At 36.4% G+C, this 27,594-nt stretch overlaps 1 protein-coding gene across 4 annotated transcripts in view; it reads right to left on the bottom strand.

Annotated features, from left to right (window-relative positions):
• MYO16 (myosin XVI) overlaps positions 1-27,594 on the bottom strand; it is a 378,556-nt gene that overhangs the window by 217,944 nt on the left and 133,018 nt on the right. For all 4 annotated transcript variants that reach the window (XM_027444352.3, XM_072031861.1, XM_027444351.3 and 1 more), the window contains 2 exons: positions 11,471-11,579; positions 2,354-2,478 (listed from right to left, as the gene is read on the bottom strand). In XM_027444352.3, the coding sequence (XP_027300153.2) occupies positions 2,354-2,478; positions 11,471-11,579 (234 nt within the window). The remainder of the gene's footprint in view (positions 1-2,353; positions 2,479-11,470; positions 11,580-27,594) is intronic.

The following is a 27,594-nucleotide window of genomic DNA, read 5'->3' as shown; positions in this document are numbered from 1 at the left end:
CATATACACATATGTATGTGCTATGAATCCAAAAGAGTGTATACATATGTCATCAATGATCCTAATTGATCCTAATTTATGCATGATCTTAGATAATGTATGAAGAAAAGATTGTGACCTACAAAGAATTAATTCCTGATGTGGAAAAATCAGGGCTCAGTGCCACTCTTCTCCACCTTTGCAGCCACAAAGAAAGTGGTTTATGTTTGTACCAACGGGTATATATAGGTTTTCCAGAGATATACCAAAATACAGTAGAACATCAAGCTGAGGCGTGAGTTGGACTACACATTTTTTCCCAATCTACTGCTCTCTGTTCAGGACTTATAGCACCTACTCCATCCATAAGGTACTTAATCTGCTGCTTAGCAATCTGCACTGAAGATGTAGTTAGCTCCTAAGGCAGTCCTGTGCAAAAGTGTTCTTCCAAACTGGCAATAAGTCTGATGCAGCTTGTCACTGTGTTGACAAGTTTATCTTCTCAGTATGCCTGATATCAAATAAAGAATGTACTTCTGGCTATGGCTTACAATACACCTTCAGAAACGGAGAACATAATATATATTCAACTGATTGCACAGTAAAGAGTGAAAGCAAATGAAAAAAAAAAACACAACGTATTACTTGGGGGGAAAAAAAAAGATTTGGTGACTGTCAATCGATAGGATTAAAGCAACAGACTCATGTTTTTTGGTACATTCGCTTTCAAATATAATTATATTCCTGCTGTAAACTGTATCATCTTAGATTCTATCAAAAGAAAATACATCTCATTTTCTCCTTACAACTGACATATTTGTTGTTTTCTCTGTACTGATATATTTAAAGCAACAAAAAACTGTTCCCAAAGCCCTTTGATACACACACAGCTATTACAGACTGGCTGACTCCACACCCATGAATAGAGACAGAGTAGTCTAACAAATTCTGTATTTCCCACCAATTTGTAAGACAAAACTTTCACATAGAAATCTCAAACAAAAGCAAAATGATTTACTCTGTAGCTACTTGTGGCAAGACTATGAAAGAAGTCCAGAAATCAAAGTTCAACATAAAAACTGTGCCCAAAAATATCCCCTTTGTCCACATCCCACCAAACAAGAAGAAACAAACTATCAAAAATGCTTTTCTTCTGGTATATGCAGTACTGTTAAACACATTTCATACATGTATTTCAGCTATTTCTGCTAACTACAGAAAAGGTTTTATGAAGTGGTAATCAGGCAAGTTCTTGACTTGGTTCAATGAAGCCAATTCAGACCAAAGTGGCAATAAGAGTAATGTACAAAAAACTCACATTGTACTGAGTTAGCACCTTAATTTAAAGGTATCAAGAAAGTAGAAGTTAAATTAATGCTTTTATGAATGAAAGTAAACAAAACTTCCCTCATTCCTTCCCACCCAACCCTTCCCTCCTGTTTTTAACTACAGTTAACTGCCTTGAGGCATCCACCCCAAAAGTCAATAGCTTTTCAGCACATATACAGTCAGTGCTAGGATTCATCAAACCCAAATATGAAGCTAATAGTTGAATATGAACACTAATAGTTTAAACTCTCCACAGATGTTAAAACATGGAACTAAATACAAATGATCTAGTATTAATTCATTATATTAATTCATTATCATACAACATAATTCAGCATAAATGGAATGGTTCAGTAACACATGCATTTCTGATTTAACTTGAAAAAAAATATATATAAAGAGAACATTTCACAGACATGCTATTTAGGGAAAAGTACATTAATTTAAAAACAATTTGGTAGCTGAGGTAGTAGTAATATCTATTAGGAAAAAAAAAAAAGGAAAAGAAAAAAAAAAAGAGACCCTGTGATTACAAATAACAAGCAAATTTAGAAGCGGGAATATTTATCCAAGAATAAGGTGCATGCTTCCTTACACTAAATCAAGATGGGATAACTTCATGAAATACTGTTTTACACTAGCTCAGCCAAAAGATATGAGCCTAACACAGTAATCACTCGGAGAAGTTTTAGGCCCTCTCTTACATAGAATGTCAAAGATCATAAGTATCTGCTCAAGTTCTAAACTACAGAACACAATATTTTTTTTTGTTATTGATTTTTGTGTGTTGTGTATTCAGTGGCTAAGAGTAACAAAGTTGACATTAAGACACAGACATTGCACTAGCCTATTTCAAAATCTATACTGTGCAGGGCATTGACATATATCTATTTTCAAAAGGACAAATAAGAACCAAAATCCTACACTCCTTCATGTCTTTTTGTACAGAACGGCCCAGCCTTGCATCTGTACTTGCAATGCTCACCATTACAGTTGAAGTACATGTGTATTCACAGGGCTGAAACTATTACATACTGGTACTCACCAGGGTAACTCCATCATCATTCTTTTGATTCACGCTTCCTCCACTTGCTATGAGCTGTCGGACATCTGTAAGCATTGTCATAGGTCTCTGTAGCTTCATTTGACGCAATGAATTCAGCTCAACACCTGGAAAAATGAAAGGACTAAAACCTTCTGCTATTCCATTCAACAGTCAAGAACACATATGATTTTGTTTCCTGGTTTTGTAAAAGGCTAGTCACCATTTAATTAGACTTCAGTGTATATTTACAGAACGTGTTTACTTGCTCATATTTACCAACAACCTGATTCATATCTTTATTTATCAGTCACTACATTTAATGTCATTCAGCAATAACAGATATGTGGTCGTGAACCCCTGTTAACTTGCAAGAGCAGTTGTAAGCAAAGCAGTTGGAATATCATTAAATCCACTGAACCTGTGAGAAGTGAAACAGCTGTGAATGGGAGAAAATCACTTGAGGGAAGCCACTCCAAGTCTTTAGGACTTACTGAATGAATATTATTTTTGACTGCATTCTTTCACCCCTCTGTATTCATTACAGTGCCCCAGACCAACCTCTCATATCTGTCAGCTCAACTGCTTGAGAGATTGTGAAGTGAAGCAAGTGACATTAAAACTAAATGCTTTTTATTTGCCTAGGTTATTTTTAGCCAGGATTAGTTTTCCAGCTGAGCCTGGACTATTGCAAGGCCCATAAACCTAGTGAAAATGTGGTCTGGAGGCAGGAACAAATGGGAGAGGATGAAAGGAATGAAGAGCCTGGGACTGCTTGAGTCAGCATTGCTATTGAAAGAAACACTTGTCAAAGTACAGCTTTAAAAGGAAGATACGCAAGGCAGTCTATAACCAAAAGAAAGCATGGCCTCCCGTCTGAAGAGACTTAAAATTAGAAACGGCGGGTACAACAAAATTGTTGAGTGGCTAAATTAGCAACTGGCTTTGGCCTGATTGGAATATCTAACCAAAATTCAGGGCTTGATTCTTCTGCTCATAACTTCCAGTGGTCATTTACATCCATATATAGAAAATGTAATTAGAATATAAAAATATTTCCTCTCTGCCATGGTCATGACATAACAAAAACCATACGAGTAAATGATTTCTTGGTTCTCTTCCACATTTGTCAGTGAGGTGGAAAGTGACAAATAATAAATTAAATTAAATAATATGTATGTAGCTTAAATATTTTTACTTGAATGATTCATTTCACATTTACTTTTCAACAATTCCTGCAGGGTTTTCCTCATTACTAAAAGGACTGAAGCATGTTTCAGAGTAAAAGCATATTTAAAGTCTCATACTTTAAAGCTATGCTGGAGCTTACACAAATGGCTATACCACATGTAGTCCAACAAAGAATCCCATTCATTTTCTTTCTCTAACATGCTATTCTACACATTGCTCTATGTTCTGAATTTTATTTGCATGCAGCACCTCTAAGTTGCAGCTCTAAGATGAAGTGTTCAGTGTGAACATTGTCTCGCTGACCACATTTACTTATCTCTTATTTTCATACTTGCCACCCAAATGTTACTAAATGATACCAAATGTAAAACACAAATGTGAACCTAAACTGGAGAAAATGAGACATGTCCTGCACCTGGACTAAAACCTGTGCTCTTTCATATAAATTCAATTCAGACAAACATAGGTATTTGTATTGACAGCTAAAATTAGATAACCACCCAAAAGTATAATGTGCAAACATACTATATTTACTGACAGTTGCTAGACTGGGACACAATGTAGATTTTATATATGACATTCTGAGTAGCTCCTAAGAATCAATGTATTTATTCGTTTTGTCAGAACAGATTTTTTTATGCCTTCATCGCATTTCACAGTAATAACTTAAACCTACCTCACGACAGTTACAAATTACTGATGTCATGTTATTTTACCTTCCCGTTTCTTCCTAGCTCCTGCTTTTGCAACAGTAAATTGATAGTTTAACATTCTTGCCCTAGAAGCCGAACTCTCTCAAATGCAGAAGTTTAAATTTCCAAAACGCTAAGTAATGAAGGACTACATACACCCCAAATTAGTCATCATTTGTAACATTGCCTCTACTTGTTAAGCAGGTTATATAGAATGAAAAGCTGAAACAAAACTTGTCTGGCTGTGATTAAGTTCTATCTAATGCTGTCATGTAGGAAAGATTAAAATACATGTAATATATAAAATATTGTATAGTTTTATACCTGATGAAAAAGGCTATTTAAATTACTACTGACAGAATTAATGTCAATTTTTGTCTTCCTTTTGATGTCTCCACTAAGCATCTACAGTAAGTTTTGATTTTCAAGGAGAGAGGTGACAGGTAGAAATTAATGTCCCTTTTGACCTTGCATAATACCATAATACCTATAACACTCAAACATGGAAACTATGTTCACAGTTTACAAATTAGAAATACCAGTACCAATACAATATCAGAAAAAAAAAAAAAAAAAAAAAAAAGATTGATTGAAATATTGATCCTTGCCTTGCAAAGCACATTTGATAGCACCTTTGTGTACTCTCTATGGGTCCCCAAAATACCTGACTTGAAAATTTAACTTCACTCATGCTGAAAGAGGAATCAAGAAGAGTTCAGTTGCATCATTTGCTTTAAAAATTCTAACATACATGTAATTATACATGTAAGCACACATCAGCTCAGAGAAGACGCATAAACAATGCTACACAAAAAGCACAAGTGAGATACCTCAGTGACATATTCCACAGGCTACATTTTAGCAATGTCCAAATGAGTTTTGAAAATGCTACAAGAACAATAGAGATTCCTTTCTGCTGCCTTTATAGAAAATAGAATGAAAACATGCAAAAAAAAATATATCTAAATTGCAATCACAGAATTGCAGAGTTTTGAATCCTGAGAGCTCAGGAAATGTTGGATTTGAGAGGGGAGGCTCCTCCAGTGAGGAATTAACTGAGAATCGGCTTTACCAAGCATGTGCATGTATCATTCCCTGAGACTCAAACAAAGAGACTTGGTCAGTAATTGCCTTCCCTTAATCAAGTTTGTAATTCTGCAGAATCCTCTCTCCCTCTCCAGGGAGTGATAGTTTTCATGAGTTTAGATGGAATAAAACAAAATGTTACCCATACAGTAACTTTCGCAGTCTGAATCAAAGAGTGACCTTCATGCTGCTTTTCAAAGGGAAAATATGGTTTAGATATTCAGCTGAAACGGGACGACAGCCAGCATGAATAAATAGAGGAAGAAAACCAAATTGGCATGTAGTATGGGAACAGACTCACACTGAAAAAAAAAAATAAAAAGGAAAGTCAAAGAGAATGGCATAAGATAGAAAATACACTCCAAATACCCTGTAAAATCAGAAGAGCTACATGTTCTCAAACTCTGCAGGAGACGAGATGGAAAAGGAATAGTTAAAATGGTAGTGACCCTGCAGAGCACAGCATTGGGTGATGAGTGTCAGTGCTGATGACAAGCAACAGCATAACCTAAAAGCTACAAAATGTATCACTTCTCCACATTTACGAGAAACACCTGACAAGGCCATTTCATTTACTTTGGCTCTCTCTCCCTTTCTGGGATATGGCTATAGAACTGACAACCCTAAGGAATGTAAAAACGTCACAGAAAAAAGGGGAAAGTAACTTTCGTTTAAAGCAATACATGGCAAACAGAACTGAGAATTTCTACAAAAACATTTTCCTCAGAAACATCCACTACTAAGAAGTGTCTCTGTCAGGCAGACACCTGTTTCTGTGACCAGACCAAAGCTCTACACTCAAGGACACCCAGCAGCAACTCTTTTTCTAACTAATTTACGTGTCTCATCTCTAATGGGCATGTAGGAGTCTTTAAGAGAGGTCAACATCATAATGTCTTGCAAGCACAAATGTATAGTATAAACTTGAAACAGCTGTGAGAAGCCAGTTGCTCCTTTTAACCCAAAGTGTTGATCTATAATTCTGGGGATACCATACCTCAGATGTTTTTCTCCTGTGTGGCACAGTACAGGATAGATGTGTTCACAAACAACCAGTGAGAAAAAAATAATCATGGTACCATTCTTGATATATTCATTTTCATTCATGATACTATTCATGTGTGGCTGTTACTTCATCCAGCTTTATTTGCATAAAGTTTCAGCTCTACTGGCCACTTACTAGATAGCTTTACAAAGAGCATCAGTTTTGTAAAATTACACAGTTCAGTAGCTCTTGTGAACATCACTTAGCAGCATTATGTGCATCTGATTTTCAAAGCTCAGGATGTGACCAGATACTTTTCAGCAACAATTATTATGTGAGAAGGGAAGCCAGTATTTTCAGTATGTGCAAAAGAATGCATACCCACAAAACTACTGAGGGTATAGCTCTAATTCATTACAGAAGTACTGACTGATGGCTGTTGCTGGGTTTTACATGTTTTTCTTTAAAGCTATTATTATATATGCTGTCAAAGCAAATGAATGATGTTTAGGTTATTTCCTTTTACTCTGAAAATCTATCAGAAATGAAATTCCTGTTTTCCCCTCATGTAGACATCAGAGTGACAACTCTCCCACTCTAGTGAAATACACTCTCTCTTCTATAATATGGATGTTGATGACCCACCTAACTAAAATTAGCTACATGAATTCAGTCTCTTCTTACTTTGTATGACAACAAAAATAACTCTCATTTATTTTAACAGACTGGCACAATCTCAAGGCTTAATCCTAAAGCATTCATCTGTGGAGATGTCTTGCATGTTTATTTTATTTGTAATGTTAATACTAGAACGCAGAAGCAAAAGAAGTGTGTCATCACCTGGTTACTTGAGACAAGCATCATGTCTTAAACTAGCTAATCATGTACAATACTTCCGTACTCAATATTTCTCTGCAAGTTCTTAATGTTATGGTTGGATGTTTTTGTGAGAGAGCTGTAAGATCAGGCTACTCAACAAGTGCCAGGGAACATGGGGCAGTGTCCTCGCTGCCCAGGGCAAGCCTCAGCATACCCAAAAAGAAAATCAGCCAGGTCTGGTGATCTGGGAATCTGGGCCAACCAACAGTCCTGTGAAGCTAGGAAGCCAAGACAGTGGGTCAGGGTCCAAGACATGGCTCAGGCAAGGGCCAAGGACCAAGGACCATGGCTCTTGAGCCAGGGAATGGGTGAAAGATCATGACAAGGTGTCTCCCAACTTCGTCCCACTACTGAGCTGTCCTCTCAGCCAACTGTTCCCCAAGCTACACGGCTCTACCACATCAGAGCTGGCCTTGAGCACAGGCAGCCAAACCCCTGGGAGTGTGACAAACAGGTTGCAGGACCTGTGGATACATGCAGGACACTGAAAACTTTTTTCTAACTTGTTAAAGGTTAGAATTGGCCCTGTGAAACCTGACCTACTGCGTGGCATCCCTGCCCATAGCAGAGGGGTTGGAATTAAATGGTCTTTAAGGTACTTTCCAGCCCAAGCCTTTCTATGATTCTATGGTAATTTTAGGTATTCTATAAATGTTGGTCTTTTATTTCTGATGGTAACAGAATTAGATTGTTCATCAGTAAGCACTTCAAAAGGATACTAAAAGGCCATCCCTCATTTCTGATGTTCTTCACAATTTTTTTCAAATTTCTGTAAAGGCTATTAGTCAAGGAGATCCCTGTTTTCCTTCTAGAGTCACTTACAAAGTAGATTATAACCTACTGACTATAACTTAAAATGTTAATTCAAGTGCCAGAAGTCTGCACAGTGAGTTTAAAGGCTCTTCCTTTGATAAAAACATATGGGTAACAAAATGTTTCCATATGATGGATTTTTTTTCTTTAATTGACCACACATTTGCATGCTGGAAGCATACAAATAGTAAGAGGAGTCTAAGACTTGAAAGTTAATTCCTCAAAAGTTAAAAAATGTAAAAACGAAGGTAGTCTATTCAATCTAATAATACAAAATAAAAATATTTTTTTAAAACAGGCCAAAGGAAGGCAGATGAACGCTCTCAAATACAACATTTTCAATGTGTCACATTTTCTGTGTGGTTCATTTTTAGGACTTGAAGGGATCTAGTGAAACATGAAGTTTAGTCCCTTGGTTCTCACAGGCAATGCTGTCACCTATTCCTTTATCAGCATTTAATCTAGCTCTACACAGAAAATTGATTATTTGTGTGTTATAGTCCTACAGGTAGGTGATTCCCAACCAAGAAACAGAGTAAAAAGCTTTAAACTACCATGAGGCTGTTTGGTGTTGGTTGCCTGATTTTCTGGCATCAACATTAGTAGTAGAAAACTTACAAGCAGACATTTACACCACTTTGCACATGGCTCAAAAATAATAATACTAAGGGAATTTAATTTTAGCTTAGATTTACTGATCTTTAGTGCTAACAACTTGCATATGTTGACATTGTAGTCCATTCTGATTGTAGTGTGTTAGCAATAATTTCTTAAGGCCTATGAAAAGCTTTTCATAGCTTTGAATATGAAAGTCTAGAAAAGTATTTTTATGCAATTATATTGATCTGCAGCAGTGGCTTTTCTTGAGTGCACTTAGGAAACAGTACACATTTTTCCCCGTTTGATTACTAGATCTTTTTAAGGGTTTCTATAACACAACCTTAATGTTAGAATACTTTGGCATCCTTTTTCTTATATTTTTTAATTAATAGTAATCAAAAATGATGAAAAATATACTTATCCGGGATCTTCACATTGCTTTTATTTTCATAAAAAAGTACCAGTGTTGAGCAACACATGACCAGATGCATTTCATGTAGGTGTCAAGGCTTTGGTAGCACAAGGGGTTGCAGGGCTGGCCAGTGTAAGAGGCAAGGGTCTGCCCCTTGTTGGACACAGCTTGTTCCAGACGGCTCCAGCGGAGCCATCACAGAGCACAGCTGAGCCCATCACTAAGATTTGTAGTGCAGTTGAACAGATCCAAGTTAACATCAGACTAGATAGCTTGGATGCTATAAGTCACGTAGGCGTGGAAGGGAATTATTAAGAAATTATTAAGAAAGCTGTCTGGGAAGCTGAAGAAATATTTAAGCAGCTGGCTATGCCAAACTTAAGGTCTGCAGGGCTGCCGATTTAAAAGTGGCTTGCTTAGGCCTGTATGAAGTAAGACTAAAGTGCTTTTATGCTTGCAGAAATAAGAAAGGGCGAGTTCATTAACTTACGACCTTTCAATACATACCTAAGACACTAAAGAATGAGAATACTTATCAAATAATCATACATTGAAAAACAAAATTGGAACCATCACTTGTATAGAAATGTCATGTTTGCTGTCTTCCCTGAGATGCTTAACTGACATGTTAATGGCATTCCACAAAACAGACAAATAGTAAGAAAGGTAACTTAAATTCTATCTTGCTAATAAAGAAGGGAGATAAAAGAGGTTTTAATGCTTCCTCTAAAATAACCTTCAAAAAAAAAAAAAAGAGGAAGGAAATAGTGGTTTAGCTCATTTAAGTATAATCGGCAACCGGAAGCAGTAAAACTACCCCAGTGATAAAATCTGTAAGAAATTACAAACATAAAAGACTTCTAAGAACTTTAATCTCCCCAATTAACAAAGTCCTCTGTAGCATCAAAACTGATTGTTACAATCTTACTTTGTTTCATAAAAGTAAATTGATAGCTTCTTGTTTTCCTGTTAGCTGAGCCATATGGCATGTGATTTTATTTTTCTTTGTGAACTCCACAAAAAAAGCAATGACAGATGATTACAGATGTACAGAGTACAGATGATTTTACACAGCAATATTAATGCTGTAAATCAGGCTGCACTATGGAATGGAAAATGTAAAGGAAACCTTTTAGGAATGCAGGTGAAGTACAGAGAATAGGGAAACGTGCCCTACACATTGTATTTACAGGGTGAGAGTATACAAGGGTGTTTCACAACACTGCAGGCTGGGGATGCTATTTGCTACAGGATCAGATAATGTTCTTGTGCAACAAGACCTTTGGCCATAACATTGCTCCGTGTACGAGCATACATGTACAGGTGTGCATGGGGATTATTGCTATGAGGGTTTCATGAAAACAACCCTCAGAGATCCCTTTATTTTGGGCACTTCATAGTAATTCATACTTATACACAAAGCTTTATTTCCTCTAGTGATTCCCTTATCAACTATAATGTTTTTAACTACAGTAGAATACTTAAATACTTCAGAAGATACTAATTAAATTCTAACAAGTAAGTGCAAAACAAGGTTTCTTTGTGATGCATATAGTTAGGGAAGAAGAGTAGCAGACCACTGAAGGTGATGAACCAAACTTATGATGCACCTGTTTAATACACCAATGTTCTATGGACCAAGAGTATAGGACCTGACACTAAGACTGATTTCCTTGCCAGTTTAAGTTAACTTTTCTTTTAAGTATTCATTAACACAACATAATTTAATTTGGTTTATGTTAAAGCATATTTCTTATATGGAGATAATATGAAAGGACACATTTTTCTATTAATGCTCTTTGTTTTTTCTGCTTAATACATTTTTCTCAGTTTTATGATGAGCCCCTTAAAATGTTAATTACAGTCAAAAGCAATACTAGAAGTCACTTCAGAATCTGTACCTAAATTTGGAAAAACAAATGCTTTTTTCCAATACAGATGTTGTCATCTACAACATATTAAGCATATTTTATAATACAAATCTAGCTACATTTTCTCAGTGCAAAACCAAACAAACAATAATATTGTGAAATTAGTAATAAAGTTGCATATACAATTCCATTCAGAAGATTTGCGGAGATTTATATTTAACATATAAAAGCATACTCTGATGGTATACATAACTCACATGGGAAATGAAATAAAATGTAAAAAATACTTCTGACATCATTCAATTATTTGGTTTAAAAGCTTCTGCATTACTGCCATTTTTCTGTTTCTAATTAACATTGTAGCATCTCCATATGAATGGGCAAAGGAAGATCTGACAACAGCCACTGTCCCTAACCGGTGTTAGCTGTTCCAATCTGAACACACTGAGAACTTTTGTGATTCCAGATCCTACTCCTCCCCTCCATCTCCAAACTAACAGAGTTGCTAACATATGTCAAATCAATATCTGTACTTTTCAACTTGATGTCACGTTCAATAAAAACATTCCAGAATCTGAAGAGCTGACTTACCGTTTTCTTCCAAGTACATTAGAAGGATGCTGCTGGATTCAGTCCCTTCTATGGCATAATCAAGAGCAATGTTTCCATTAACATCTTGCAGCAGTACATTTGCTCCAGCCTACATGTAAGAGTGAAAAACATTTTATGAGTTTGCAATGAAATCTGAAAACACTATTGGGGTTCTTATATATCAGGACCAGCTAACATTCCCATTCAAAAATATTTAAAAGCTGGAGCTCCTAGACAGCAGGCTGATTGTAACTTGCAACATTAAAAGCAAAACAAAACAAAAAGCACATAAAATAAAGAACTTCTGAACATCAGAAAGGACTGGCTATGCTGGGGACAGCTGACGTTGTTGCCACCCTGTCTGTCTAGCCGGCCTTTACTGCACAGATGTCTGAGCTGCTCATCAGTGAGTTTTGGAACCACCACAGTTTGCAGCACAGCGTTTTAAAGTAAACTAAGCTGTCACCAATTACAGTCTGCCTTAAAACACTACATAGTAAAAACAGCAATGGTTCAAAAAGCTGACTGACAAGCAGCACAGACATCCAGGCAGCAGGGATGGGCAGACAGCTGGTAGGGGTAACCTTGTCAGCCGCCCCAACCTCTTATGGCCTCATCCATCAATTCAGCCTCACAAAGAACCATCCCTTGCTAAATAAAATTGCCATTTGTCACCAACTGGAGACAATGAAAGTGAGCTTGATGATTTCAATTGTAGTCCCTAAAGGAGACAGGCTGACATTTCTGTAAGTTTCATTCAAAATTCAATATAAAGACACACAACTAAAAGGAGCCATTAGGAGGGGGAGAGGAGGGGATGGCAATAGACACATGAGAAGATTGAAGAGAAAATACCATAACAATAAGAAATCTTGTATTTTCTATATTAAGTATCATTAGTGTTACAATTTGCACTATGAAGGTCTTTTTCAAAAAAATATGAAAGCTCTCTCCATATCCCTGAAAATATTATAAATGTCTTGTGGACATAAAAGTTTACACTACAGTAAAATGTCATGTTATCTTCTTTAGGAGGTTATAACTTTAATTCATTTCAAATGTTCTCTCTATGACTTTTAACTGAAAGAAATTATGAAATAAGAATGACCTCTGGTAAATCTAATTACTTTTCTTACCAGCTTGTACGATAAAAGTTTAGCAAATAAAAATGAGGAGCGCTAAGGACAGCCTTTCTTAAAACCACAGTGGCAGAGGTCAACTGTAATAAGGAATTATTAATAGAAGGTATGACTGCTTCTTTCAGAAGCTTACACTCTAAGTACCATATCAAAGAAAAACTTAATGGGGTCAGCTCCTGGATCAGAGTGAAATACAGCATCACAAACTAGCAAATTCATGTGGCTTTCATGTCATCAAACTTAAGGTGTTGAAACTGGACTGCTAGTCTGAGCTAATCTCCTGGGTTCCCTTTGTAGTGACAAGGGGACAGAAAGCATCAAAGAATGACTCGCTGCAGCTGTCTCAAATACCTGAGATATCCCACAAAGTGATAGACTATCCAGCAAAATAACCTATCATGTTATGCGGTATATTACTTTCTTTCAGTGTCTGTGTTGTTGCACTGCCTGTAAGGGGAACTTAGACAGCAAATTTAGATTAGATGCATATCTCTTAGATGGCTAAATGAGATTAGATGAGAGTAGCTGTCTCTCATGTTTAGTGAAAAGGAACAGAAGACTTACACAGAAGGAGACTTACGAAGTATAAAATGTTACATTCATTATAGTGCTATAAAAATAAATTTCTAGTTGCCTATCCTGCTAACCAAAATTAAAGAGTTGATCAAAAAGCAGATGAAGGATGGATTTGAAGATCATAACCTCTTTGCAGAATGGCTTAATAACTATTTACTGTTTTGCCCATAAGAGTCTGCTGGTAATAGTAGAGTCAATGAAGTAACATACTTCTGTATCCAGTTGACTTGCATGCAGTAAAAAAAAAAAAAAAAAAAAAAAAAAAAACACCACAAACTCTTGAAGATACCTATACTTCCTAGCATACTCTCTAAGCAATGCCAAAAGTAGTTCAGGAGAACAATAATAAAATAGATCTACATAGATTTTCTTCCTGCTTGAGCTAAGAAAACAAGAGACCTTTGACACTAAACTAAGGAAAATCAGGAAATGGACCAGCATACTTTTCATTCCTTCTGTAAAATGTAATATAATGTCATTGAAAAGAGAATACAACATCGAATTACTCAGCTCCAAGTACTTTTTTTTGGTAGTTCTACATTAACTTATTTTTTCAGAAATACGCACAATGAGCTGCACTCAAACCGAAGGTCAAGGCTAGTAAAAGCTGGGACAGTGGAGATAGGAGAGGTTCTCAGAACTCAAGTGAAGAGGCAATTCTGGCCAGTGATATGGTTTTAAAAGTAGCATCTTTCTTTAAAAATAAATCCCTTGTGGCTTTTAAAAATAAGCACTTTTAATATGGTGTTATCTGCCACTCCTCCCAGTTTTCTATCATCAGCTAACTCTCTGAGGTTGCTCTCTAGCCCATCATCCCAGTGATTAATGAAGATGTTGAACAGGACTGGACCTCATACCAGCCCCTGGGGTACACCACTGGTCAGCTGCCTCCAGCTGGACTGTAGGCTGCTGATCTGGGCCCTCTGGGCCTGTGCAACTATGCAGCCAGGCTTCAATCCACCTCACTGTCTGTTTCCCTAAACTCAGCTACCACTTAATCTATGAGGATGCCACAGGAGACTGTGTCAAAAGCATTACTACAGTAAACAACAGCCACTGCTCACCCACCAAGCTAGTCACCTCATGGGAGAAGGCTGTATGACCCATTTGACCACAGCAAATCTAGTTTTAAGGACTCTATCAAATGTTTTGAGAATAGACACAAATACTACTATTTATAAAGGCTGTCACTGCCCAGAAAACAAGTGTTCAGTCAAGTAATTTTACTTCAGTTAACTTATTGCTCCCCACTTCTTTGGCCTTTCTCTTTAAACCAGTGTTGCCTTAGTGTCTTTCCTGCTCCTCCCTTGCCACTTTTTGGCTGTCTCCCGTGCCCTGGCAAAATCTCCCATGTCCCCTGCATTTCTTCTAGCCATTCCCAGCCTTTCTTAAATATATTTTCCAGAGGTGACATAAACTCCTCCTAATGCCCAGTTCAATTTCAGCACACTGTGGGCTGGTTTTGCTCACAGCAGAGCTGGCTGGAACTGGCTGTGCCCTGCATGGGGCAGCCATGGCTCAGTCCACACAGGCCATCTGCAGCCCCACTGGCAGCCTGCCCACTATAAAACTCTAGCATGCTTCGCAAAGCAAAGCAGTTCTGGGTGCAGCTTATGAAAAAAGATTATCTTTTTGTCTCATGAGAGGAGCCGTTTGATTCAGGAGTACGTAATTCAAAGACTTCAGTACACACAGGGGCAGGTACTGGAAATTTTTGTTAAGCTCAGCTCCTTTGGTGCATTCCCAAAAATAGTTCTTAATTCTATTTCTGTGCTTAGCTATGCTTTCAAAGAGGTCCTGAACTGAAATAATCCACCTTTGTGAAAGACATCTGAAAAAAAAAAAAAGAAAAAGAAAGAAAGAAAAAAAAATCCCTAGGCTATCCAATCATTTTTTCCTGTCTATATGGAAACAAAGCTGAGAAAAGGTACATAGATAAAAATTGCTTCCTTTCTCACAAGGTTTTATTTTTCCCTCATTTTCCTCTCTTTCACATGAGGCTGTGAAAGACAGACTTCCCACTGTAACTATTTCAAATTAACTTTCTTATGGGCATTTTTTATCAAGGGATTCTCATTATTGAACCAGATTTTGGTATGCATACAGATGGAAAACTTATAGTTATTCATCATTAGAACCCACAAACCAAACAAATTAAAAACAAATTAATTAATTCAGGTATATCCACAAACCAAACAAATGAAAAACAAATTAATTAGTCCAGATACAGCTGAAGTGTTGCCAATGTATAAATAACCATTTACAATTAGTCAAAATATGAATTTAATATAAATTTAGTGATAAAGCCACCGTAGCACATGTTGAAGCATAGGATTTCCCAGATGATTTTACCAGTTTGTCAGACACAGTTTTTGGCAATAATTGATATTCAGATGCGTTTAAAAAATAAATAAATAAAGTCAACTACAATGTACTCTTCATGTTAACTCAGGAAACATGGGGAACACCTAATAAATTTGTATTTTGCATTTTGCCACACAGGAACATGCACATGCACTGTACATGGCACACGTGCTATAGAAACCTGTGGAAGCATGATGACCTCAGTTCAGGGAAAGGGGAGACATTCAGAGACATGCAAAGCAGCTGATGGCAAGTAAGGAGCTCATTTCTTTTAGTGGTACAGCAGCAGTTTTCACAGCCACTAAGACAGACAGACCAGAACTCTTCTGTCTTTGTTGCAATAACAAAATTTCCCACGAACTGGAAATTTTGAGTTTTAAACAAACTGCAGTTTATATCCATAAATACGTTGTGCTACCATCTAAAGGTGAGAAATTTTACTGTATTTCCCTTTCTAAGTGAATGGCACAATATCCCATTTAAAAAAAAAAAAAAAGGTTAACAGGTTGTCAGTATGACACAAGTTGTACACACCAATATTTCCAAGTGTATATAGTATGGAGCATATCCTCCTGTTCACTGATTACATATTTGCCTGCAATGCACTGGAAATTCCTCACTGTTAAATGTGACACAGACTTTTCAGGTCCTCAGCATTCTTTTCATTCCCAGCCATCTCTCAGCTAACTATGGTAGGTCCTGTGAGAGGATTTGAAATCTTATTTTCTAATTAAAATGCAAACTTTCCATTTAGCTTCTTGTATGAGTGAAGAAAAGATGGCAATACTAAAGGTGGCAGAAAAGGTGACAAATGCTCACACAGGTAACTAACTGATGGTGGTCAGGGCAGAATAAATGAAAGAGAAGCAAACTAAGCAGCACAAAAGCAGCAGTCTCGAGCAAAAGTACAGACAGAGCATGACAAAGATGCAGAACATGTTGAAGGTAACAGATGCCATTAATACTGCACATTTAGCCCAAACTCAGATGGTCAAGATTGTGCTGGAGTGTTACTGTTACATCTATGACCTTGTAAGACAGACAATAAGAAACCTAGACATAACCAGCAATGCAGACTCTCTGCATATAGTCCTAATTTGTTCCTAAATTTCTGTTTGTAGCTCTTGAAAGAACTCCAAGGAATACTTTCACCAGGCTATTCATACTAGAGTTTCCAAAGTTCTGTGCACACTTAGTTTAAATACAAAATGCAGTACCTTATTTATTCCATTTTGGTTCCAATATTTTATCCACCCACTTGAATTCTGCATGCAGTGCTCAGCATAGCACGTACAAGTTACTGGCTTACCCATTCTCAACACACCTTCATACTCCAGTCATTTCTCATAAAGAAGATGAATGTCTTGAAAAACTTTATCCAATATATCCCATAAGTTATAAAAAATATTTCAGAGAAAAATATTTGCCTTCAATGATAAATTGCTTCATTTTAGGAAGACTTTGAAGGGAATAGGTTATAAAAAATGCTCCCACAGAAACCTGATTCAATATACAGAATGTAAAATGCAATTGAAGTGCATGCACTGCTATATGGAACAACATCCATACATAGAAAGACCATGTGAGAGTGAACGCTGGTAATCAATAACAACTGAGTGGACAGCACCAGATTTGCACAGTGTCCCCGTGTGACCAGATATCAAAGCCTGCTGCCAGAGAAAATACTTTTGGCTATTGAAAGAAGAAAAGATTTCACTTCTGGTTTCAGAAACAATGATTCAAAATACTTCAATTTGTGATAGCACTAATTTACTGCACATTTTTAATCCTGTTTTAATTTCTGCTTTCCTTTTTTGCAGAACATATCATGTTTTCATTTCCATCAGACTTGATAAAATAGCTTAATTCCACATATACAGAAAAACCGATGACCCTAAAGACCAGGTACTGATCACAGAGTGGGGCAGGTTAGATGTGAAGGGCTTCACAGTACCAATCTACACACACACACATTTTTGCCAGCATAAAGTAGTTTGAGATGATTTCCCATTCAGTGAAAAGAGAAATGAACACCTTCAAATTCACTGGCTACAACTGCAGAATAATTATACAGTGTACATTCCCACTCTAAACTATCACAGGATCATGTATGTATAGCTGAACTTCTGGCTAATTTAGAATAGTAGAGGGTTGAACAACGCTTTTTGTACAATGATGTTGGAGCAGTTGGACTCTTCCTTGCCAAACACTGTTCTGGAAGGTGGGGGGTTGGGGGGACCAGCTTTTAAAGTCCAAGCTTTAGCAGACTTTTTGATTCGCAAGAATTTACAATGATGAATTTACTTTCACCACATAATCACTTGTGAACTGACTGTAAGCATATCCAGAGTCCTCTTCAGGGTACTCTTCCTGTTCAAGCCATACTTTACCACTTGACTCAAGGGCAAAGGTATAAATACAGTCACAAACTCTTAAAATATTTTGCTGTAGCTAAATCCCAGTGGATCAATGTCCAAATTCTCACTAGTAAAATAAGGGTTGAGTTTAGTCCACATTCTACATTTGGAAATCCTAATTAGTGATACTGTTAACTCATAAGCATACTATTTATTCTGTATTTTCTTCATCAATCTCTCTCTCTCATTTTTTTTTTTTAAGAATAATTGAAATCTACAAATCAAACTAACATGCATACTGGCAAGCCTTTAATTAAATGTTTGATTTAATGTCAGTCTTAGAACTTTCAGCCGTATCAGTGCTATTTACCAGCTGACTAGTAATCCATAATACTTTTTCTTATTCACAATGTTTCTTTTACATCTTACCATGATTCCCTAATGAGAAATATATCTACCTACCATTACTTGAAATAGAAAAGGAACAAAAGGAATCTTTATTCTAAGGAATGTGTCCTTCTTAACAGATTTTCAAGGATTTCTTCTGTCACTCTGAATTCCACATTATTTTGTTTATCAGCAGCCTAATGTCATCAGGAGAGGTTAAAAACATATTCTCCCAACACTGTAAGGATATAATTATAAAGTCTATTTTGTGGGAAAAAAAGAGCTGAGGGTTTAGATCCTCTCCAGCCATCTCCAACCATCTCCTATATCCTGGCTCAGAGTTCTAGCCACTAGGTTTTATGTCCAGAAACATAATATCATCACAACTCTCATAATGTAATCCGATTTAGGCATTCTTAGAGGATACCTCACTTACTGAGGTTTCTGAAGAACTTGAGAAGTATTAGAACATCTCTCCACCTAGCTGCAGAATTTTAAGGTACTCCCTCTTGCTTATCTCCCCAGCTGCGATGCCAGGGCTAATACATCCTCGGGCTGACAGGGGTTGTTAGCTGGTTGAGAGAGCTTTCTGAACCAGAGTCAGCATCCATTTTAGCTGGAAGCCAGGCAGTATCCAGAAAATCTGACTTTCTGGATAGATCTACTGAAATCCAAGCTGAAACTCCTATGTGCTATTGCAGGCTTTAAATTATTCTTTCAGAGTTGTGTTCTATGCAGCTTATTTGAGTATTAGAAAAAAATAAGTAATTTCTGTTTAATTGTATAATAGATAGTCCCAGATATATCATAAATTAGGAAAAAATTCTTTACTGTGAGGGTGGTCAAAGACTGCAACAGACTGCCTAGTGAAGTGGTTGATGCCCCATGCCTGTCAGTGTTTAAGAGACATTTGGACAATGCCCTTAATAACATGCCTTAACTTTTGGTTAGCCCTGAAGTGGTTAGGCAGTTGGACTAGATGACATTTGAAGGTCTCTTCCAACTGTTCTGCTCTGTTTTATTCTAAAATATTACACAAGATTTTCAGTCATGACCCAGCCACTGCATCTTTTACCCAGGATTACAACCATGGGGCTGTATGAAGGTAATCAGATACAAAATACAGCCTGAGGAATATGTGCGGATATAAAACAGAAAGAAAGGGGGGAAAAAGCATGAATGAGACAGAGGCAGAAACAAGCTTTGTTTTTAGGTCAGTAGCAATGGATCTCACTTTCCACAAATTCACAATACTAAGCAGAACAGGAACAGTTCTCAAGGCAGGGATCAAAAAAATTAAAAGACTTCACGTTAGCAAACCACAGACAACGAAATAAAGTAAAAGAGTAAATGAGATTGAGCAGCTGTTCTCAGTTCAAAAGCATGTTTTCTTTCCAACTCATTTCAAGAACAGACTTTCTGTAGGCAGGAAATTATTTCACAAAAATAACAATTTAGTTACAAGAAGAGCTGGGAAAAAAAAAAAAGAAAAAAAAAAAAAGAAAAAAAACGAGGATTCAGTGATTATAATTAGAGATTCTCTGTTGAAAGTTGCCCTACTTGTTTCCTGTTGTAATCCAGGTTTACCTGCTTAATAAGAAGCAAATGGACAGACACAAGCTGAGTTACCACTTTTCTCTTTTAGGGTATAGAAAAGTATAGAAACTACATGGTATAGAATCTAGATATTGTCTCTCAAAATGATGATTGCCATCTTACCACTTTCATTTTAACTTTTTCCACATAAATCTTTTTTAAAGTCCCTTCCCCATGACACTGCACAACGTTATGATGTCAGCTACATAGCTAATCAATTTGTATCAATTCCAGAGTAAAACAAGGATTCTTGTTTCAGAACAAACCGTAAAAAGAAGCCCATGAAAAGTCAGCTATCATTTTCTCCTGAGCAGATTCAGGGGTAAGAGTCTACCCCTTAGCTTACCTATTTCTACTTTTTTTTACTGTTTTTTTCTCCTCCCCCAGGACTTGACAGAGAATGGAAGAAGGATCATGAATCTTTATAAGCCATCCATAAAGATCTTTAAGTTCCAGTACAGTCTACAGCACACAGCACAATTGCCTCAAAGCTGCTCTGGCTTCTACTTTGGCTTTAATGATCCCTCCCAAATAAAAGAAAAAGCATAGTTCCTTTACCGAAGACAGGATTGGGACTGATAGAAAATCATTCCCCTAACAGTGGTATCTGCTATGCAGCTAATCTTAGCAGGCTCTTTTCTTTTACATATCTCAGTGGGGAAAAAAAATAATAATAAAAATAAAAATAAATAAATTAACATTTCAGCTGTACAGAAGCAACATTTCACAAACCTATTTTTCATCCTTTTAGGGCAATTTCCACCACTGTAGCCTGAGGGGACATAACTGATATGTGATTAAGTGGGGTTTTCAGTAAGCTAAGACTGATGACTGGACTTTCAAAGTTATTTGTTACAAATAAACTATAGCTTCTCTCAGGCAGTTAAGGTACTTGCAGGTAGTTTACTTCCACATCTGAACACCACCATACCCTGAATGCAATGGACACCAGACCCAAACATAAGTTTTCCAAAATAATAGTGTTTTTTTTTTTGTTTGTTTGTTTGTTTTTCCCCTCAGTAAACTCTTATTTATTGAAACCTAAACTTTTAAAAGTACTGAAGAAATGCAAGTGGTGCATAGGAATTTCCAAATTGAAGATATTTTCTTCCTTTCTTTCCAGGGTGTCTCTTTTCAAAATAATTTGAGCAAGAACTTACACTCCTTTCAGCAATTCAAAAGTAAAACCCATGGATCACAAATCAAAATAACAACTGGAAAGACCTAGATGCATCCGTCATGCTTGTCATTTGATACCCTAACAAATGGTCCCTGCATGCCCTACATGCACTTGTGTAGCTCCAGAAAAAATGAAAGGAACGAATCCTCCTGCTCAGCTGATTTCCTCCCTAGTAGTGCCGCACTTTAAGGCATATTCATGATGACAGGCAAATTCTCCCTTCACAAAATTGGAAAAACCTCTTAGTTCCCTTTCTATGGATCTGCGGAGAGCAAAGCTCTGTAAACTGGGCTGGCCCAGTTGACCTTCAGTCAATGGCTACCTGCAGACCATGTGAAGAGGCTGCCTCTATTTCAGGGCTTTAAACTCTGTACAAGTTGCCACTGTCTATAACCCCATGCCTGACACGTTACCAAAATTATTCTTTCACAAGAAGCAGGAATTGTCTGACACCTGGATAAGGTTAACTTGCAATGCAAGTAAAGGCTTGGATTCAGTTTCGGTGTGCCTGATGCCACATCATACAAACACAACACTCAATCCCTTATGTCTGTGACAACACAGCCTACATAACCAAAGCTGAATTCTTTATCTTTTAAGCACTCTCCTGGCACATAAAACAAGCCAAAGACAGGAGACTGACTGTCTCCACTAAGATACACTAACGTAAAGCAGGGGAGGACTCAATGATGTTTTTTTTTTTTTCAAAACACTTAAATAATTTCTAAAGCATTAGCATTTATATTAATAAAATGCTATGCTATACCATTGCTACTGTGTTTTTTTTCCCTCAGAGCTACAAAATAGACCAGACAAGGAACCTTCATGCAAATACAGTTGGGAATTCAATCATGTTTGTGCAGCAAGCATCCTTGTGTAAGATCCTTGTAAAAGAATTTCAGCTGACAAGTGAAACATGAAGTAAAATTCTTTAATTCGCACCAATCCTGTGTTTCCACATTGCAGAAAGCAGCACCAAAATCTGAATATGCATCTTAACTCCTGGTCAAAACAGATCTTTTGTTTGTTTGTTTCTTTAATCTAGAAATTAGTATTTATGGATGCATGCCAATGTGCATAAAGAATATAAATTACAGTGTTCCGAAAATCCCAGGCATAACCTCTGTGAAAGACTAGCTAAGACAGAATAAAGAAGTGTGCCAATGTAGCGGCTGTTTATAAAAGGCATCATATAGATGTACACATATAAGATCAGTGACATCTAAAGAAATAGTCAGCTATATTTAAAAACAGATTTGCTGTTGAAGCACTTTAATAAAAATAGTACTTTAAAACCATCAAAGTTCCACAACCATTTTGATAATCAATTTATGAATAACACATTTTTCCTTAAGCTAATAAAATGTAGACAATGTCCTTTCACAGAAAGGATTTTCAGTAGAGTTTAAAAAAAAAAAAAAAAGACTGTCATGGCACATATTACAGATTGCTTGACAGGCATAGTCTGTTGCACTAATGCATTCAGAAGATAAAAGAATTAGCACTGATGACTGAAAACTAAAGACCAACATTTTCCCATCTGTTTGTGCACCATAGGGACTTAAATTCTGCCCATCAGCTGGAAGGCTTGTAAAAGGCAAATGAAACCTCAGTTCCAGTACTGAACTCTTCTGATAACACTGTGGAAGTGCATTACGTTTTCAGTAACATTTTTCAAAGTAAAATACAACTAAGCATAAAGTTAGGAGACGAAAAGTTAAAATCTACTAACCCAGAAGCTATCAAATAAAAAATAAGGTACATTTCTGAAGTATGTACTATTTCCATTCCCCAGCAGTACAACTTTCATGAGGTTTGGGAACATCCTATTAATTCTAAAAGCATACAGATAGTTACTTGCATCTTAATTAGCTGGCAAGTTGACTTTCATGGTTGTTCATCATATTCTGGCTCCTAACATACATCACTAAGATTTCTTGGAATTTAAGGCTTCCATTTCTGAGCTACATAAGGTCTGGTTTCCTTAACTTAGCTGTACTGCAAGAAATCTTGTGACACTAATTTCCATCAATGAGTTTGGGCCACGGGTAAAACGTTTTCAAGTCCAAGACTAGGGCTCTCCCATAGCTGTGAGTTTAAACATCCAGTTCTGCAGTGTCTACACATACATTGTCTACACATACATTTTATTCAAACAGAAATGACTGGAAACGATCTTGCTCTTGAGATATGCACTTACTGTAACGTAAGGCAATAGTCCAGCTGCCAAAAAATTGCCTTGCATTTAAAAAACAAGTATGATGATAAAGAGCAGTTAGTGAAGACTTCTATCCATGATTCTCAGATCCAAAGCCAAGCATAACACAAAGAAAGCAATATTTTGTATTATTTAATAATACAAATTATTAAATAATAATAATACAATAATAAATAATAATTATACAATGAGGGCACCCATAGATAAATTGGGTCCAAACACCTACTGAATAGTTTTGGTGAGGGTTTCTCAGAAAAGAGACAAAATGATGAGGCATTAGGGTACCTGGAGGGCACAAAAAGCATGAAGAAGCTGCTTCTCTTGGTTTAGTATAATAATAATAATAATAATAATAATAATAATAATAATAATAATAATAATAATAATAATAATAATAATAATAATAATAATAATAAAGTTCAGTTGGGATAAACATATGAGTTAGATGGACCAGGCTGAATATCACAAAAATAAGCTAAGACGTACTTTTAACTCCTTTAATTAAATCAAAATTGAGAACACATCTCAGAATATATTTTCTCACTGCGATTTAGCATTTTTACTGAAATTCAATGTAGACTAAAGAAGTGACAATAAAAGATGATAGCAAAATGTATTTGTGATATTACGGCACAGAGAAAAGTTCTCTTCATCTAGAACCGCATTCAGTTGTATTTTTAAGACAAAGGATCAGAATGAGGTCAACAAAAAGGGTGGCTGAAGTATAGAAGAATGGGTATTTGACTTGTTATTGTCAGCCCGCATATTATTTGGCCAGAAAAGAGAATTATAAGGGAATCTTCAAAGAGCATTGATGACTAAAGACTAAAATTTCCCCATCTGCTTGTGCACATGGGACTCGCACACTACCCATCAGTTGCAGAGCTTACAGGGAAAAAAAATGAAATGAATCAAGCACTGAATGCCTCTGATAACAGTATAGCAGCACAATTTATTTTTGACTTTAATTTAATTGTAATAATTAAAAATTATGACAGACACACTGAAAAATTATCAGTCCCTGTCTCATAACACTGGAACAAAAGGTCACTTTATGAAATTATTGCCTTTTATTTTTAGAACAAATGGAAGATAATTCTCCTTCACACAGCAAGGCATGAGCCTTTGGACTTTCCTATCAAAAAAGTCTTTAAGTCAGACAGGATAGCTAGAATTAAGAATTACTTTATAACCACTAATAAAGCTTGCAATCGCACAAGGTCAACCAATCTCATATTTAGGAAATAAAAAGAACCTGCAGTTACCGAGAGCTGTCACTTGTGTACAACACTGGACAGTTAGGAGGGTACAATTCTGTTGCAGGCAGAATAAGGAGAGGAAGCATCCTCTGACGATCAACCACAAGTAGCACTGTGAAGGACAGGGCACAAACTAAGCTGGAATGGAACAGAATATTCTGAGACAAGACAGTAAGCATCACCTTATACTGATGTTTCCTATTAAGTTGTGTGTATGTGAGTATGCATACATACATATCTAAATATATGGGGAAGTATACATATATATACTCCAAATGAAACAGCGGGGGAACATTTGTCTAGTAGCTTCACTCAGAGTTACAAAGGGTTCCTGATCCTGACCTACCACTGTTGAAGTAGGAACAAACAAGCCACATGGAGCAGCAAAGAAAGGAAGCTGGTTTTGATGGTTCGCTAAAGATTGGAAGCTGGTTCTGAGGAGCAGGTAGCTTCCAGGCTCAATCTAAATGACATAAACAGTGGAAAATCTGACTAGGGGTAAAACTGAAGTCCCTCTCCAACAAAATGGTCTTCTCCTTACTCCCTCTGTGTGGGAAACTAGCCTCTTTTTCCCATCTATGCCATCTGTCATATGAACAGTTACACAACTTGGAAGATATGGATGCTGAATGTTTTGATTTTCATTCTCCAGTCCATGCTGACATTACATAGTTGCACATAAATGTGTGCATATTTATATCTATGGAAATGAAATATGCTTCAACTGGCACATGAAAATATATAGCACTACTTCAGGCATGACATTGGATATTACCATTTTACTGATGAAAAGAAAACAACAAAGTCTATATTATCATACATACACATAAAGTAAAAAAATAAGCATCTGGTATAAAAATCAAGAGATTAAACAGTACATAAGAAATGATAGCTGTGTACAGTGCATAGTTTCTGCAAAGATAAATGCATTCATTTCACGCCAGGAACTAAGAGTACAAAAACACTAATTTAACCCGGTTAATTTGCATTTCTGTTATGAGATGTTCATTGTGTTGACTGATAACATCAACATATTCCAAGTGTAGAGGGTAGGGACTCTATAGCAGCTTAATCTGCACTCAGGGTGACGCTGTCCTGCTGCTTAGTAATGAAATCTATACACTCTACAAACAAGTCATTGTGCAAAACACCGACTGTATGTAAGGAGTTTAGTATGCCAGTCATCTTCATACAGAAGAACTGGCTTCTGAGAATACCAGAGCGTGATTAGAGAACTTGCCAGACAAGCAGGCTACCCTATAACTTTTCCTGTGCCTTTGTAGTGAATGAAGTATAGCAGTATAGCATGTATCAAAAACTTCCAGACCTAAAAAGTAATAACTTGCTTCATGGGACTGCAGTATTCTGAACCAGTCATGGGGGAAATTCACATCCCATGCCAAATTTTCACATTGATTATATGAAAAGGAAAACATATACCTGCCATTTCTACCAACACAGGCATAACCACAGCTGTCATTTATTTATTAAGCAGCCATAGGATTCCAGGCTTATTTGCATAAAGTACAGTCAATCAGTTAATTCACATATTGGAAAAATGTCAGAATTTTATACAAATTTGAAACAAATACTTTTAAAGACATAGATTTATGTAGCCCATCTGTGTTTTAACAGATTTTTTTAACCATGTTCATATAGTATAATCTTGGCAGTAAATAATGAATTTAAAGGCATCTAGCATCTTATCATCTTGCCCCACAATATTTGTCCATAATAATTCCCTAAGGATTCTCTGGTCTTCTTCATCCCCTAAAATACATTTTAGCAATTTCCAATGTCTCCTAATTTTTGTGAACATCCTTCTTCCCAAGAAACGCAGTAATCTTGCAATATTTAATTCAACAAGTACTTTCCATTTTTTTAAGATTTTGGAAAAATTATATTTACAATGTTTAATTGGTTTGCAATATATCATAGTTTCCAATGAGATTCATTTGGAAAAAAAAAAAAAAAAAAAAGCAACTGATTTGTTAGATTTTTGCATAGCTGAAGCTGCAGCTGTGATTCAGAAATTTTCTAGAGCCATTTTTTTCCTGTAGCTTCATATTGCAGCTTATACATATTTTCCAACATCCTTTTAGGCTTTCATCCTTGCAAACAGCAGCCACATCTTTTCCAAGCTCATTAGCAAAACCAAAAAAAAAAAAAAATCTGCAACTTTTCACTATTTTTCACTTCATATCTTCAACTCCACACTTCATTATGTTTATCATTCTCATTAACTTACACTGTTCTGCACTGAACTGAATTACCTACTTTTTCATATAGTCTACACCAATTATTCTAAATTTGAAAAGTCAGTATTTTTTCTGTTATAGTATTTGATAGCATATTTCCTATTCTATGACAAGCCTTCACAAACATGTGCAAACATGAGGCTTTTACTGACCCTCATGTCACCTTATTTATTACCTCTGCTAACCCTGCACTGTTGTAATTTACCTAAACCATCTGCTTTCAATACGTAAGCCAGTTTTTCCTGCAGCAGTTTTCTTTCCAATGATTTCACACATCAGTCTTTAGAGTGGCATATCAAGACAAGTGGCCCTTGATTTTTTGATAAATTGCACTAGTTCTGCATTTTCCCCTTCCAGTTCACTCACCAATTCAAGAATTTATAAGACTCATTTGAGGGCTCTTTTTTCATAGGTTCATGCTCCCAAACCCTTCTATGTTATGAATTTCAAAATATGCTGTATTGAAGTTTCATTCCAATTTCCAAAAGGAAAACACACAAAAAGCCGTGCACGATTTTAAGGAAGGACAGATTGCGAGTATGGGTTGTTTGGGATTTTTATTTTGGAACACTCAGGATTGCTCTGCCTAAATAAGTAACATGGTATCAACTTACCTGAAGGAATATTCCTCTCTCCATTTTATTTTATTTTTTCAGGGAACAGTATCTGATCAGATCCCTCTGGTCTGGGAATCACACCTGACATCCTTCTTATAGTTCCATTTTATTGGAATTTTGGAGATGCTGCAAGGTTCATTCATTTTCTGTGAGCTAGTTTCTTTCTTAGCTTC

Source organism: Anas platyrhynchos, chromosome 1 (assembly GCF_047663525.1).
Source record: "Anas platyrhynchos isolate ZD024472 breed Pekin duck chromosome 1, IASCAAS_PekinDuck_T2T, whole genome shotgun sequence".
In the NCBI taxonomy this organism is placed as follows: domain Eukaryota; kingdom Metazoa; phylum Chordata; class Aves; order Anseriformes; family Anatidae; genus Anas; species Anas platyrhynchos.
The sequence above is the reverse complement of the archived record's forward strand: the minus strand, read 5'-3'. Positions and strand labels throughout refer to the sequence as shown.